We start from the raw sequence: 13,491 nt of genomic DNA on the forward strand, positions 1-13,491 counted from the left end.
ATGCTGTCGGTGTTGCTATCACTTGGCACCAGTCCGAACCCCAGATAAGGTTGGCTCTGTAACAAAATTAAGCATGTTCACAATTGTCTTGGGCAACGGATGCTAGATAACACCACCCTCCCTGATTGGCTTATCCCCGATAGACGAGCTTCACCGGGGACACGAAAAGACCTATCTTTCTACTCAATCCAGGAAGCTCTCGAGTTGGTTTCTGGGCACCAAAAGGCTGGGCATTGCTAGGGGTGACTGGAAAGGGATGAGGATCAGTGGGTTCAACTGTCTTGCACCGTGAACCACGACCGGTCTAAACTGCTGGAAACGGATGCGGGAGCCTGTCCAATTAGAGTCAAGTAGAGCGGGAGGGAGGCGTTTTGAAGGGAAGCCGTTCGGGTTCAACACGTGAAAAGGGGAAGGGCGCACGGCGTCATAAGCCATGTGTACTAACCCAACTGTATAGCTAAACATTGGCTTCTGGTCAGTGGAGCACTGAGCTACCTAGGCAGCTGAGTCTTGTTTGATAGGAGCTTACGGATACATGCAAGGAAACCCTGACGGCATTAGAGATGCACGGGCGCTGCGGCCTCCGCAGCTTCGAGCCGCGTGAGGAACGGGCTTGCGGGCTCAGCCGGGGGAGCGTGGGAGACGTGGGAGACATCCAAGACAGGGTCGTCATCAAGCGGGGTCATCCCGCATCCCCTGTTCCTGACCTTATCGCTGCATCATCAGTGGATGAGAGAGGGTGCCGGGTAGATTTAACAAATTGGGCTAGACTCTGTGACGCGAAATGGATCAAGGCTCAAGCTCTCATCCGTATAATCTTTCCGGTTCCGGTGAGGGTGTGAAGGACGACGTCCTACCCTCCAGACTGTAACGCGCCGCATCATGCGGATGGTCAAACGGTAGCATGGAGTCGGCTGCTGGCTAAATCTACCAGATGCATCAACTCGACCCTGTGACTTGTGTTTCTGAGCATCTTGATAGACCATGCTTATGCTCGCGAGTTGCGAATACTTATCCCCTAGCTTCCAGCGACGAAAATGAACGTATCGGTGCTAAGTCATTCTGTATGACAGAGCAAAAGAATCGTCCGCCATGTCCTCCGCGATTGAATTCGGTGACCATTATGCCGTCACAACAGTGCTTGGCATCGCCGCATTCACCGGTGCCCTCCTCTATCTCATAAACACTCTCATTGACAGCCGGAGGGTTTTCTCGAGGTTCAACCGCGCCCCGTCCTTCAGCCAGCCGGCCGAGAAGCCCTCCGTCACTACGGCCGAGAAACAGAGCTATGTGAACGCGTTCCCACCGTCCCAAAGAGCCACAATTACGGAGCTCGGACCACAATTCGCGGACGTCAAAGAGGTTGACCTCGCCGTGACGCCGAAGCCTCTGTTGAGAGTGGATGCCGACTACCGATCCGCCGACCACTCTCTCTTCAACTTCAGTGGCTTCAGCATTGATGACATTCAGAAACTCGGCGACTTTCCAGACTATGCAACTATCTCAGGTGTTCCGTTGCCGTCGCCATTGACAAACTTTGACATTGACAAGGCCGTCCCGCGACCCTACCGACCGTTTAGATGGGCTTATCATCAGACCATGTGTAAGTCCCGCCAGGATCCTAGAATCTGTACACTTAAATTCATATCTTTACTGCCAGCTCTAACCAAGATGGATACGGATTTCTGGATCGAACTTGAGAACACATACAGGGAGCGCGTTGCCGAGCGCAAAGATCTGTACGCAAAGAACGGCAGTGATGTTCTCGATAGCATGCCGGGCTCCGAGCTCGCCTGCAAAGAACTTATGGAAATGGTCATCCAGTTTATCTGCGCAAGATATCCCAATCAATTCAAACTCGAGGGCAACATCTTGTACAACAACATTCTTGGAACAACGACGGATCTCTCTGCCACTGAGCCACTGATTGTGCTCTTGGACAATGTCCCTGAGGACTTTGGAATCATGCTTCGAGATCACGAGACTGGAAAGTATGTTTTGAGAGCCGGAATAATATGCTCTTCTGTTGGCTGGAAACTAAGTGAAAAGGTGGGCTTGGGGCTGCCAGGCATACACAAAGTTGTCCCAGACTACAAAGAAAAGATGGAATTTAGCATGGATCGGTAAGACCCCGATCTGGGTGCGGTTGATGGTTCAATGTTCCTATCACTAACATAACTCTAGATTCTTCACTAAGATGCCCACCAACAAACCCATTCAACGTGGTTCATGGGGTCTTGAGAAAGGCCAGCCGCTGTATCTTCCTTCCGAACACCCCGAATTTTCTCATCGCGAGCATCAAACCCCCAGCCTTCAGCCCGCAGAAGTTCACCTACGCGTTGACTGGCAGACTTTGCGCCGCCTACCGTTGTCTGGAGGCGTTGTCTTCAATTTCAAAGCCCTGTTCACGCCATTAACTGAGTTCAAAAATGAGCCTTATATTCCTTCTTTAGTTCTCAAAGTGTTGAACGAGGGTAAGGAGAGCCTCCTGAAGTACAAAGGAACATGGCATGTAGAGCACGTGGTCAAGCCGACCTTGAAGGATTATGAGAAGTATCAGGTTGAGAATGGCCTGATTGAGAAGGATTGGGAGCCGCAGACCTTAGCCGAAGCGCCTTTCTTCAAGGGATGGGAGAAGAAATGGACTGTCCAATGATATAACATGTATTTTCTTTCCACAATGCATAGCCGGCATCTTTATGAGGATGGAGAAAGTCTCAAGAGTCTCCATATCATACTGTCACAATGATTTCACTTTAACTCACTGATCTAATCACGAGATAACTCGAGGAGGACTCTACCTTACAGGTAGGTTGGGGCTTGGAGCCGCCATCGAACTTAGTCGTGATATTGTTAGCTGGCTACATGTACAGGCGGTTCCATAATGAGACCATCAGTAGTGCCTTGCCGCGTGAGCCATGAGCTACAGGTCTCTAACACGGGAGCGCGAGGTGACGTGGAGGTACATTGAGGTGAGTGGAATTCGTTACTAATGAAAACGACAGCAGATCAGCGGGAGCGAAGCGCGCTCGACGAAACAGGAATAGCAGAATGCGGGGTACATGAAGCATTGAAGTGAGATTGAAACTCCTGTATACGCATTACACTCCAAAGACACGCAAACATCCAGAAGATGAAGATTCACGACGTGTTCTTCTCGCACATTGATGAGTTGGTCGGCCTCATTGGTATCGTGAGTTTCGGCCAGGGACCAGCCATGCCGGCCGAAGTCGGAGTATCTGAGAGACGCTTATGCAGCCACCCTATCACTCGAGTTCAAGCCACCCCGATATAACTGTCAATATGGAATGCGAAGAGAACGATGGCAGGAGTCTCTGAAAGTGCGAGGGCAGCATGGGAAACACGAAGAGGCACTGGCTGGGCTTATCTTGGGCAAATTGGTCCTCCGGCGGCGGCCATCCCGGTACCGGGATAGATAAAGGGCAATAGAGTGGCCATGATTGGGCTTTGAGCCTGCATAATGCGGGGGTGAACCGGGGGCGATCGCCGCGTATCTTGGTCTGGAACCCCTTGAATCCCTGGAATTCTTCTCCCACCCTTGGTCCTTGGCTTTCTTATCGCCGCAGCGCCGAAAACCAAAGAGTCTGCGGGAATTCGGGATCAACATGGTCTCCTTTTTCCTTCTTCTTTCAGGCATTCTTGGTCTTCAGGCAGAAGGGCAAGTGGCCATATATGTAGCATTATACGAAGTTATACGAAAAGCATGACTCTGACTCACGTTTATAGTGTCTTGAGCTGAACCTCTAGCGGGCTGACCTTTGCCTACTTCGTGTCACCAGAACGGGACCGTCGGAGCGACGACAGGCAGTGCATATTCCTGATGAAGTCTTCATAAGTTCTATGAGCCTGGTTACCTGTATTCACTAGATCCACAGGGCCATGTCTACTCTTCAATCACAGTACACATGAATGTTCCAGCATGACCTTACAGAATGCAATACGGCGAAGCTCTATGGCCAGTGAGAATCAACCACGATAGACATCGAAGGCGAAACGAATATCCAGCGGCATCGGTCTGCCAGCTGTGCCGCTCTCCCGCTGCAAGGATGGCTGGCGGGTTGCTCCAACCCGTCTCATCCATCAAACATGCCCCTACCACCAATCATGAACGTCGCTAGCTTATCATGCGCCAGCCAAGATACCTTAAACTACAAATAGCGTCATAAGATGCCCTCCCCCGCGTTTATGGCACTGCCGCGACTGGGCCTGGGCTACCAGTATGAACCCTCATCCGATCACGATGAACACCGACGACCGGTGACTTTCGGAACAAAAAAGTCCTTGTGGCCTGCTTCCATCCGTCCCTTGCTCAACAAACTCGAATTCGCGTCGAAACAACTTTGATCTGAATCCTATCGACTACCGCATTCAACAATTCTCAACCGACTGAGAAACCCCTCACTTATTAGAATAAAGTTCAATGGTACCCCCCAAGAGTTCAAAGTCGGTATCCAAAACTAGAACTGGTCTCAATCCTCGGTCGAGATCGGGCTGTGTCACTTGCAAAGCCAAGCACGTACGTTGCTGCCAACTCGTCTGATGCCTGTCCCCTGGATCTCAATGAACGAGGATCTCACGGAAACGACCCCACATATGGTTGCTGACAAAATCCCGCGATAGTTGAAATGTGACGAGACGCGACCGGCTTGTGAACAATGCACACGGAAGGGAATCAAGTGTGGAGGATTCGCGCAGGGTTTGAGATGGTCGTTCAAACACCAGCCCGCCCTTCAGGTTTTGACACTCGACGACTTCAACCCCCCTACGCAAACATCACCGAAACGACCAGCCGCCGACGCACCCGAGGGCCAGGCGCGCCCTAAGAAGGCGAACTCCGGTTCAGTGAGCAGCGGTAGTTCTCCGAGAAGCCGACATTCAATCTCTTCAACATCATCAAAGAGTTCAGTTCAGCGAGATGGAGCCGGAGAAAGGGATAAGGAGGCCAGTGGGGCTTATCAGATGAGCGATGGAGGGATGGATGAAATATCTCAACTTTTCGCGGACGACCCCGTGTCGCCTCGTCAACCATCTCTGGGGGTAATCATTCAGCAATCAGGCGCCTCAAAATCCGCAGATCAGACCCAGTTGGCTCCTTACTCACTGTCGCCCAGTCTCGCCGACACCTCATCAGCGTTCATCATCAATTGGTTCGAGCAGGTGTGTCCAGCCTGGTCCGGCTTCGACTCGAACGCGAACCTGAATCGAAAAATCGCCATAGACCTCTGGAGAACCTCCGCCACGGTGTGCAGCTCTCTCGAAAGCATGTCTGCCGCGTTCCTGGCGTCCCGTCTCCCGAGCATGAGGCAATCCGCACTGCGGCTCATGCAACGAGCGACAGATTTCATCCAAGCCGAGCTTCAAGTCGTAAAAGCGCAAGGCGAATTCCGCTCCGTTCCAACGGGTCTCATATTCTCGCTCTTCTGCCTGGGGACGACAGTTTGCTGGGTCGATTCTCGCCTGTACGGGCTCCCCTTCTTAAGAGAAGTGAGATCTCTCATCCGCCGGCTGAATACTCAGTCGGCGTCATTCTCTAGCGCGAACCAGGATATGCTTTTGTTCTTTAATAAGAGCTTGGCCTACTGCGAGATGCTTCTTTCCGTGGTCCGCGATGACGAGCCGCTCGATCAAGGAGACGCGGACTTGGCGCTTCAGATCATCGAGGAGCGCTCACCCCACCCGTGGACCGGTGTCTCTACTCTAACAACACGTCTTTTCGCTGAGTCGATTCGGCTGTGTCGTAGCGCACGACATCGACTAAGACAAGCGATGGATCCGCAAAAGTACTTCTCAAATGCTCTTCAAGACTTGATAGGAGCCCAGCGTCTGGAGGAGCAGCTGTTGGAGCTAGAGTTCCCGTCGGAAACCCCGGACGTCGACACGGGCGACAGCTCGACGCCGGTGTCCCACCTCGCCAGAGTTGCCGAAGCCTATCGACTCTCATCGCTGTTACACCTATACCAGACCTTCCCTGACCTGGTCTCCCTACGACTACCGGCCGAATCACCAATGACTGAGAGTGGCTCTGTGCCCTGGGACGAGTGGATCATTCCCCTGGCCTTGAGACTCGTCAAGGTCCTCGAACACATCCCGGCAACTTCGGGTACCCGCGTCATCCAGCCACTGCTGTACATCTCGGCGAGTACCGGACTTCGCCACGACGCGCCAGCTACGTCTGATATGATGGGTGCCTTCGGGTCCCTGCAGCAAGACCTGATGGGAGGGACGGGATCAAACATGTTCAGTCCTCCGCCGCTGTTTGATTCGCACAACTTATCTCAGTACATTAGCCAGATGGCAGAGGCTCCGACACGGGAGGGGTCGATGTCCAACATGACACTTGATGTTGGGAGTGCTCGCCACTTCGTCATGAGGCGTCTGAGTATCCTGGAGAGCAGCTTACCTCCGACCCCAGTCGTGGTAGCAAAGGATCTTGTCCAGTCTATCTGGAGAGCGTACGACAACGATATCGGATCGCCCACGGTTCACTGGATTGACGTGATGGAGGATAACGACTTACGCTCAATGTTTGGGTGATTATAGGAGTTATGTATTGGAGCTTAGTTGGAAGACACCGCTCATTTGGTTCATCTTTTTGGAAAGGTCTAGAGTGCGTAGGGCACAGGTCCAATCTTTCAGGCGTTGGGGTAGCCATGACATGGACATATTGCAGGCTCTGGGATGAACGGTCATTTGGGAACCATGTAGATTTGCGATGAAATTGTATGTTACTATTCGGTCATCTTCTATCTCGCCTCATCATCGTCTTGGGTCCATGTGACATCATTCTCATTATCTTCATCCACATCCCAACATTGATTCATCCAACATCTCCTCAGAAGTCGCTCTTCTTGCGCTGACCAACATAGAACGCCAGACCGTAGTCGCTGGTGGTGAAGGTAATCGTCGAGCCCTTGGGAAAGTGGAAGACATCGCCGGGCTTTGCCTCGACCTTCTGGCCCGTCTCGTCTGAGATCGTGTAGTCACCCTCAAGGATAATTTTCATCTCGTCGTACTTGTAGGTGTATGTAAGCGGTTCGCCCTTCTTCAAACGGAAGAGGCCGGATGAGATGGGCTTCTCGGGGTTCGACTCGTCGCTTGAGAAGACATCTCCGAGGTAAGCGTTGTCACCCGCGAGAAGGGGAATTTGGAAGGTTGATTGGGCCTTAGCGTAATGTTGGAAAGCGGCCATTGTGATGATCAATATTTGATGCAATTTATTGGGAAGTCAGTGGTAAGTATGATGATGTCAAATCTGTATTGAATGTGTGATGCCACCATATCCCCGACATTGCCCATTCACCTGGTATATATAGAGCTCTATCCATCAGTGTAAGAATGCTTCTTTAGGCAATACCTCAAATTCCCAAGAAACCCTCTTCATTCTAGGCATTGGAGACATCCGGGAACAAGGTTCGGTTTCACTCCCGCAAGTTTGCCAAAGAAGGGTCCCTAAGCATCAACTTGGAAGATAGGATGATAGGGTAAAATTTCCCGTTCCGGTATGGCGCATCCCCCGTCCAATTCGGAACGGTCGAGTGGAGAATCGGTTCGCAGAGGGAGCCGATCTTGCGGGGACGAGTCTGGAGAAGAGATACGGGCGTGGGACGGGGCGCCGACCGGATAGCGGTACCAAAGTCTTTCCTGGAAGGTATTTCCTAATGCGTAGCAGACTCGAGAGGTTGGCTGCAGTGATAATGCTCTGCAATTTCCTTGAATTCACTGGTGATCATCTTAGCCTCTGCATCACTTCCTTCACATGTGCACACGTTCAACCCCCAACTATCCCCAGCATAGATAGGCCTTCTCCAAATCTCGGGTGCCTCTCTGACTTGGTACCTAGATTACCAAACTCCAGGTCACACAGAGTACCTCAACATGGCGCTATTAGCGTTATCGGAACTCCCCTCTGATGGTTGGAAACTTCTCATCGGGCTCTTCGCCCTCTTCTCCGCAGCCATACTCTCACGATCGCTCGGCGCGCTGCGACTGCGAAAAGGAGCCCTCTTCAATAAGACATCCTCTGCACCACAATCTGAAAAGTCCAAACAAGCCTCAGAAACATGGCAGATGCCAATTCCCAGTCCCTACCCGGACTGGTCGGTAGAAACGACAAAGCCTCTGCCTTATCGCGCATTTCGATACGGCCCCAAATACAATGTCACCATGGGCCTTCGTTCAGTTCAGCCTGAGGACTGGATTGAGCTGGACAACCACTATCCTCGATACCATGCCGACAAGACTGCTCGAATCGCTGAACGAGGCGAGAAGTGCTTCGGAACAGACCCCGAGGCCTACCCTGCAGCCATGGAGCTTCTAGAGGAATTGCGTCAGTATCTTCCCGCTCGCTATCCTACGATGTTCAAACGGACCGCCGTCGGCATCGACAATCTGTGGTCGGGGGAATCATTCAACATCGTTGAAACACCTCTCAAAGAGGACCCAGCCGCCATTGCCGCTAGGCTCGTGCAAGACGACCTCGCCATCATGATCGAACGGCCCGACGGCAAGTACTACTTGCTCAGCGGTTCCATCTTGCTGGCCGGCTTCTGGAGATTAAGCGACAAGTTTGGCATGTCTCTCGAGGAGATCCACACGTCTGGCGAGGTCCCCCACTATAAGGAGAAGCTGCACAACGGCATGGCCAGCTTCTTCAAGCGCCTGCGCTGCGACCAAATTTACTCCCGCAACAACTATTTCATCCAGGTCGATGACTCTTTGCCCTGGAGCTGGAGCATTGGTGAAGAAGACAGCCCAGTTGTCAGTTGGAGTACGGCCGAGAAAGATAGAGCGGTTGAGCATCACTATTTTCGTTCCGAGAGGCAATCGCTGCGCCGTCTCCCCAAGAGCAAGGCTATTGTCTTCACAATCAGAACATACTTTCATCCAGTCACTGAACTGGCTGCAGAGGACTACGTGCCTGGAAGACTCGCTAGTGCTGTTCGTAGTTGGGATGATACAGTTGCAAACTACAAGGGGCGTGAAATGTATGAGAAGGTATTGCTAGAGTACCTTGATAATGAGCATCAGAAACAGCTGGATAGAGGTCTGGACTTGAGCAAAGAAGACGAAGTCCGGAGGTATCCCTGGTGAGCAGGTGTCACTCTCAATAGCCGCTCGCCACGGCACGGGGGTCACTGTAGATGAGGAACTCTATGGCGACCCTCTTGGATGGGATGTTTCTACACTATTCTTCGCTCTACTATTATACCTCAAGTTCTAGCGTACAAACACAAGGAGTAGACGCAGCGTGCATGGAAATACTAACTCTGTATTCTTCCTAAAAGATCATATTTTGCTTGGGCTTATTCACTCTTCTCTCCACGTCGGTTCTCTCTTTGACCATCTGATCCATCTAAAACAAACTTAAACAGTGAAAACGTTAGTGGAGGTGCTGCGTCCAGGCGCACACGGGCCTGGAGCCGGGCCCTGGCAATGCTAGTGGTGATGTCCGGCCACTGTAGCCGCCGAAGGCCACCCGCTGAAGACCGCACTTTATGGTTGCCCACTCGAAACGATTTCAATCTGGACATGATGTTTGCGTTGTTAAGTTCTGGTTCTGATAGAACGACTACAACCTCCTCCCAATGGTAGGTATGCCCTGCCTACCCCGCTAATGTTCTCTGTTGAGATCAAGTTCAGATGAGGCTGGAATTTTCAACTCAATCAGTGTAGGCAGTCGTAGTGAATTCTCTTTTCTGCACTTCAATCCCTCGGGCAGCGAATATTGAAGTGATCAAAGTTGACTTGAAGTGATGCACCAACCCTGTTACAGCGCAGTGACCCCACGGAGGTGCGATTGCAGTCCCCTCCAGAGAAGAAATTAATAGTGCAATTACAACCTCCCCCAACAGTTCGATCTGTTACCAGCCCACAAGCACCATTGATCGCCTCGAAGCATTCGCTAACCCCTGGTCGAGACGAGTTTCCATAACCCAGATTCTGTCCGGTACAGCTACCAGGCCGTCCTGCTCCAAGGTATGCGGACGCGGCACAGAATGCGGCCAATGACGTTTGGGTGAGTACCACGGCGACAATGAGGACAGCGCTTTTCATGTTCAGAATTGTTATCGGTATTGTGTAATTGTCTGGCGGGATATGAGTCAGTCAATCCAAGTTATGTGTCATTCTATTCTAAGTCAAGGCGGAGGCTTACTCGATTTCTCATGAATGTGCTTGTAGTGAATGTTGCGAGCTCTAAGAAAAATCCATACAAGATATGCTTGATCTATTGAAGACTATCACGAACATCACAAAGTTCGCAGGATGGCGTCATATATAGTGTGCGTACTGGACATATGCCACACTGTCTCGTCCCCCGTGACGTGTTACAAGAACGGGAGACTTGAGCAAACATCTCTGTAACAAGGCAAACTCTGCGACTCGCCTGTGTACTTCCTTTTGGTCGAGACGCTATCCGATCTTGACGGTTCATAGTCGCACAATTTGGGCAGCAGACTAAGAGCAACCCACTCCTTCATCCAACAGCAGTGGACAAGTTGACAACTCATTGTTCCTGCCATACGTTCTAGCTGGCCGTGGCCGGCGTGTCCGAGTGATAGGTATGACGGACCGGAAGTGCAGCGGATTTGTACACGGCTCATGGCTTTCAAAGACAAATATCGATGGCTTATATTGAATTACTTTTCTACGTCACACGTGCTGGAGATTTTTACAATCCACAACCCACATCACGAAGCGACATCGCTTGGAAGCTTCTCATACTTCAGCGAGGCGGAATCCTAACGCTATCAAATTACCTTAGCATTGCAGTTGGCGCGCACTGTCGGAGCTGAGAGACTCTTAATCCTTAGGCGCGGGCGCAGCCTCTGGGTCATCAGCTAACAGAGCCTCAACCTTTGCACCCCTTCTCAACCTTTCCTCCAAGGATATCTCCTGCTCCGGCGAAGTGGACCAACCAAGACCCAGTTCGGGATATTGAAAAGGAACATCGCCATCGGATGGCAAGCTGTCAAGGTAAATCGGCCACGGGGTACCCATCCAGGCATTCCTTGTCTCATGGTCTCGACGTTGACTCGATGTCAATGGGTGTACAAGGACACTAAGTTTTGAGTACATGTAAGCATCAAGACAGCATGACTACTTGAAGCAATCACTGAATCTAGTCTTACCTTAAGTTACCTCGGTTTGCCGCCAAGTAGAAAAAGACGTCAGAAAACGAAGAGTCGGGAACCCAGACTACATGCGAACTTTTGGTCAACCGAGCTCTTTGTCTTATACCTAGGTACGTGTAGATGAACTTTGGCACTACTCACTCTCATAAGATCCCGCTGGGTGTGGTCCGATAGGAAATTCGTTGACCCTGAATAGTGGGACAGCAACGAACGCGCCTAAATGTGGGTATCAGCAATGGTTCGACCAATCTTGTCCAAGTAAGAGTTGTCTTCCAAACCTACCGTCGCGTCGCAATCTCAAAACAGCATCACGAAGAGCAAGGGCAGCAGCAGTCTCAGTCGGAGACTGCAGGAGGAAATAAATGTGGAAATGCCATTCCCGAGTCCGAGCTTCGACTACCGTCTTCAGATCCGTCTGCGGGGTCGGAGGCGTAGATTGAGTAACCATGGTCATGATGAGGCGCTGCGGATGTCTTGCTGATGGCTGATGTTGTTCCTTCAGAAGTTTGAGAAGTTCATGATTCAAGCCTAGCCGACGGGATGGCTCGAGGCCAAAGTGCGGAGCATTAGCCGCTTAATCACGCAATCAAATCGATTCTCACGTGCGCCAACACGTTGAGCAGAAAGCGGCTAGGATCGGATGTAAACAAAGCCCGAGTTGACCACAACAAACCACACTGCAACAAGATTATCATCAAAATGTTTCTTGGTGTTTTCCTATGCGACTCTGTACAGCGATTCTCAATGGTCCTTCACCACCTCAAAATCATCACGATGCTGGGCCTGGCTCTGGCATGACAGGCCATCCAGGCGGAGGCGCCTTCATTTGTTGAAAGACTTTCGGGTCCATGGAGTTCTCATTTACCCAACCTAATAAGGCGTCAAAGTCACGGCACACTTTGTGATTCATAAAATCTGGGAATGGTTGCTCCCAATTTTCAACCCAGTTGAAAGTTATCATGTCCACCGACCCGGTGCACTTGATTGCTTGGGCAAGGATATCGAAACAGTGGCCGATGTGGGCTTGATGTTGAGCTCCTCCTGGCCTAGGTCCCTCCTTGGGCTCATAGTCTATACTCAGGAGTCAGAGGTGCGTACTCACTTCATATCAAAAAACTTACAATGCTCGTATGACACTTCTCTGCGCAACATGTCCAAGCAGTGAAGGTGATGGAAAACTTCTGTCTGCGCAATGTATGCATCCGAACCGTACCCAAGATCTTCTGGAATCTTGACTGCGACTCGTGGGTCCTTTCCAAGTTGCCTCACATCTGCTTCCCCAATGATGAGAGGCCAGACATGGTCACCAATACGATGCCACTCCTTATCGGCTTCTTTGCCAATTCGCTGGCGAAGGACTGACGGCGGATTGGTGTCATACAAAGTACCGTTCGTCACCCTGCTGATTTTTGGTATGTCGTAGCGCTCAAGTATCGGTGCTTGAATGTCTACTTAGCATATTCGGCTGAGAATTTTCAACATTTTGGGTACTCACAGTAAAAGGAGGTTTCTTTCCAATAGTCCTGGGTCTTCAAAGGATGCCTCAACGGTGCGGGCCATAGCCACAAAGTGAAAGAGACGAGGAAGAGTGAAATGTTGAGGAAAGTCACTAGAGATGGCCTTTTACTGCAGAGCTTCAACAATGAAGTTTCCCTCCCAACACTTCGAGGTCCTGTCTTGGTGTTCATGTGAGGCAGTAGAGCCTTCTCGGGGTCCTCATTCTCTTCGAAGCTTTCCGAGAGACCATCTTCTGTATGTGAGGCTTCCGATGAGTCCGTTGATGATCGGTGTATTTTATCCATCATGGGTCTGTATTTCAACAACTCATGTGCGAGAAGATAGCAACTTGAAGTCTAGCAAGTAGGCCACAAAAGTGAAGGAGGTCTGCAATTGAATGATGGGAAGGTTTCACCCTTCGTTCTAGGTAGTCAGCGTAAGCAAGCGATTGAGTAAAGCCAGCTTTCTCAATCAAATCATGTGAGGCAAACACTCTCGCCACTACACTCGAAAGCTTGAATATCCAAGTACCTGCCTGAAAGGTAAGAGGAGGCGGACGGAATTGCGACTATCAACTCCTTCAACTCCACTCCATGACGCAGAAGAATCCTTCGAATCCGTCGTCAGCCTTGGCATGTCGGTGAAACATCTAGGCAGTTGATCTAGATGTCGCCAACTCCATTACCCGTCTCGAAGCATCCGATGTAACCTTCCTCGTTTGTGATCATCTCTATCCGGTTGTCAACATCTTTGCGACCTTTGGGCTGCAGCTGCAGGAGGCCGATATTCCCTGTGTGTAAGTGGTCATCGAGTGACCGGACTGACGCGATCTCGCCCGAGT

General features: G+C 51.0%; 7 protein-coding genes across 7 annotated transcripts; 3 read left to right on the plus strand and 4 right to left on the minus strand.

The window, feature by feature from the left end:
• Positions 1–935: 935 nt before the first annotated feature.
• On the plus strand, positions 936–2,706 carry HER10_EVM0010939 (uncharacterized protein). Its single transcript, XM_035480383.1, has 3 exons — positions 936–1,603; positions 1,661–2,123; positions 2,185–2,706. Exons 1-3 carry the CDS (start codon positions 1,093–1,095, stop codon positions 2,654–2,656), a joined length of 1,446 nt encoding a protein of 481 aa, XP_035333306.1. The 5' UTR covers positions 936–1,092; the 3' UTR covers positions 2,657–2,706.
• A 1,523-nt stretch (positions 2,707–4,229) lies between these two features.
• On the plus strand, positions 4,230–6,699 carry HER10_EVM0013114 (uncharacterized protein). The gene is made up of 2 exons (XM_035482481.1): positions 4,230–4,537; positions 4,642–6,699. Exons 1-2 carry the CDS (start codon positions 4,442–4,444, stop codon positions 6,553–6,555), a joined length of 2,010 nt encoding a protein of 669 aa, XP_035333589.1. The 5' UTR covers positions 4,230–4,441; the 3' UTR covers positions 6,556–6,699.
• Positions 6,700–6,853: 154 nt separating this feature from the next.
• On the minus strand, positions 6,854–7,210 carry HER10_EVM0011328 (uncharacterized protein; the record flags this gene model as incomplete). Its single annotated transcript, XM_035480763.1, has 1 exon — positions 6,854–7,210. One exon carries the CDS (start codon positions 7,208–7,210, stop codon positions 6,854–6,856), a length of 357 nt encoding a protein of 118 aa, XP_035333372.1.
• A 686-nt stretch (positions 7,211–7,896) lies between these two features.
• On the plus strand, positions 7,897–9,111 carry HER10_EVM0013093 (uncharacterized protein; the record flags this gene model as incomplete). The annotated part of the gene is made up of 1 exon (XM_035482461.1): positions 7,897–9,111. One exon carries the CDS (start codon positions 7,897–7,899, stop codon positions 9,109–9,111), a length of 1,215 nt encoding a protein of 404 aa, XP_035333583.1.
• Positions 9,112–9,723: 612 nt separating this feature from the next.
• On the minus strand, positions 9,724–10,074 carry HER10_EVM0009630 (uncharacterized protein; the record flags this gene model as incomplete). The annotated part of the gene is made up of 1 exon (XM_035479113.1): positions 9,724–10,074. The coding sequence occupies one exon, from the start codon at positions 10,072–10,074 to the stop codon at positions 9,724–9,726; it is 351 nt and encodes a 116-aa protein (XP_035333138.1).
• Positions 10,075–10,821: 747 nt separating this feature from the next.
• HER10_EVM0002985 (dopa 4,5-dioxygenase) lies at positions 10,822–11,670 on the minus strand (the record flags this gene model as incomplete). Its single annotated transcript, XM_035472676.1, has 4 exons — positions 11,436–11,670; positions 11,295–11,369; positions 11,151–11,217; positions 10,822–11,080 (listed from the first exon to the last, which is right to left on the minus strand). Exons 1-4 carry the CDS (start codon positions 11,605–11,607, stop codon positions 10,822–10,824), a joined length of 573 nt encoding a protein of 190 aa, XP_035332344.1. The 5' UTR covers positions 11,608–11,670.
• Positions 11,671–11,922: 252 nt separating this feature from the next.
• Positions 11,923–12,955, minus strand: HER10_EVM0007775 (uncharacterized protein; the record flags this gene model as incomplete). Its single annotated transcript, XM_035477320.1, has 3 exons — positions 11,923–12,224; positions 12,275–12,592; positions 12,649–12,955. The coding sequence occupies 3 exons, from the start codon at positions 12,953–12,955 to the stop codon at positions 11,923–11,925; spliced, it is 927 nt and encodes a 308-aa protein (XP_035332925.1).
• Between the last annotated feature and the right edge of the window lie 536 nt (positions 12,956–13,491).

The sequence above is a fragment of the Colletotrichum scovillei genome (assembly GCF_011075155.1).
Source record: "Colletotrichum scovillei strain TJNH1 chromosome Unknown Contig00006, whole genome shotgun sequence".
Classification (NCBI taxonomy): Eukaryota; Fungi; Ascomycota; class Sordariomycetes; order Glomerellales; family Glomerellaceae; genus Colletotrichum; species Colletotrichum scovillei.

Bases quoted from the DNA above. Each gene is read 5' to 3' on its own strand.
- HER10_EVM0013114 (XM_035482481.1), top strand. From the start codon at position 4,442: ATGGTACCCCCCAAGAGTTCAAAGTCGGTATCCAAAACTAGAACTGGT. The intron at 4,538-4,641 runs GTACGTTGCTGC...ATCCCGCGATAG, and splicing joins TCACTTGCAAAGCCAAGCAC to TTGAAATGTGACGAGACGCG.
- HER10_EVM0010939 (XM_035480383.1), top strand. From the start codon at position 1,093: ATGTCCTCCGCGATTGAATTCGGTGACCATTATGCCGTCACAACAGTG. The intron at 1,604-1,660 runs GTAAGTCCCGCC...CTTTACTGCCAG, and splicing joins GGCTTATCATCAGACCATGT to CTCTAACCAAGATGGATACG. The intron at 2,124-2,184 runs GTAAGACCCCGA...ACATAACTCTAG, and splicing joins ATGGAATTTAGCATGGATCG to ATTCTTCACTAAGATGCCCA.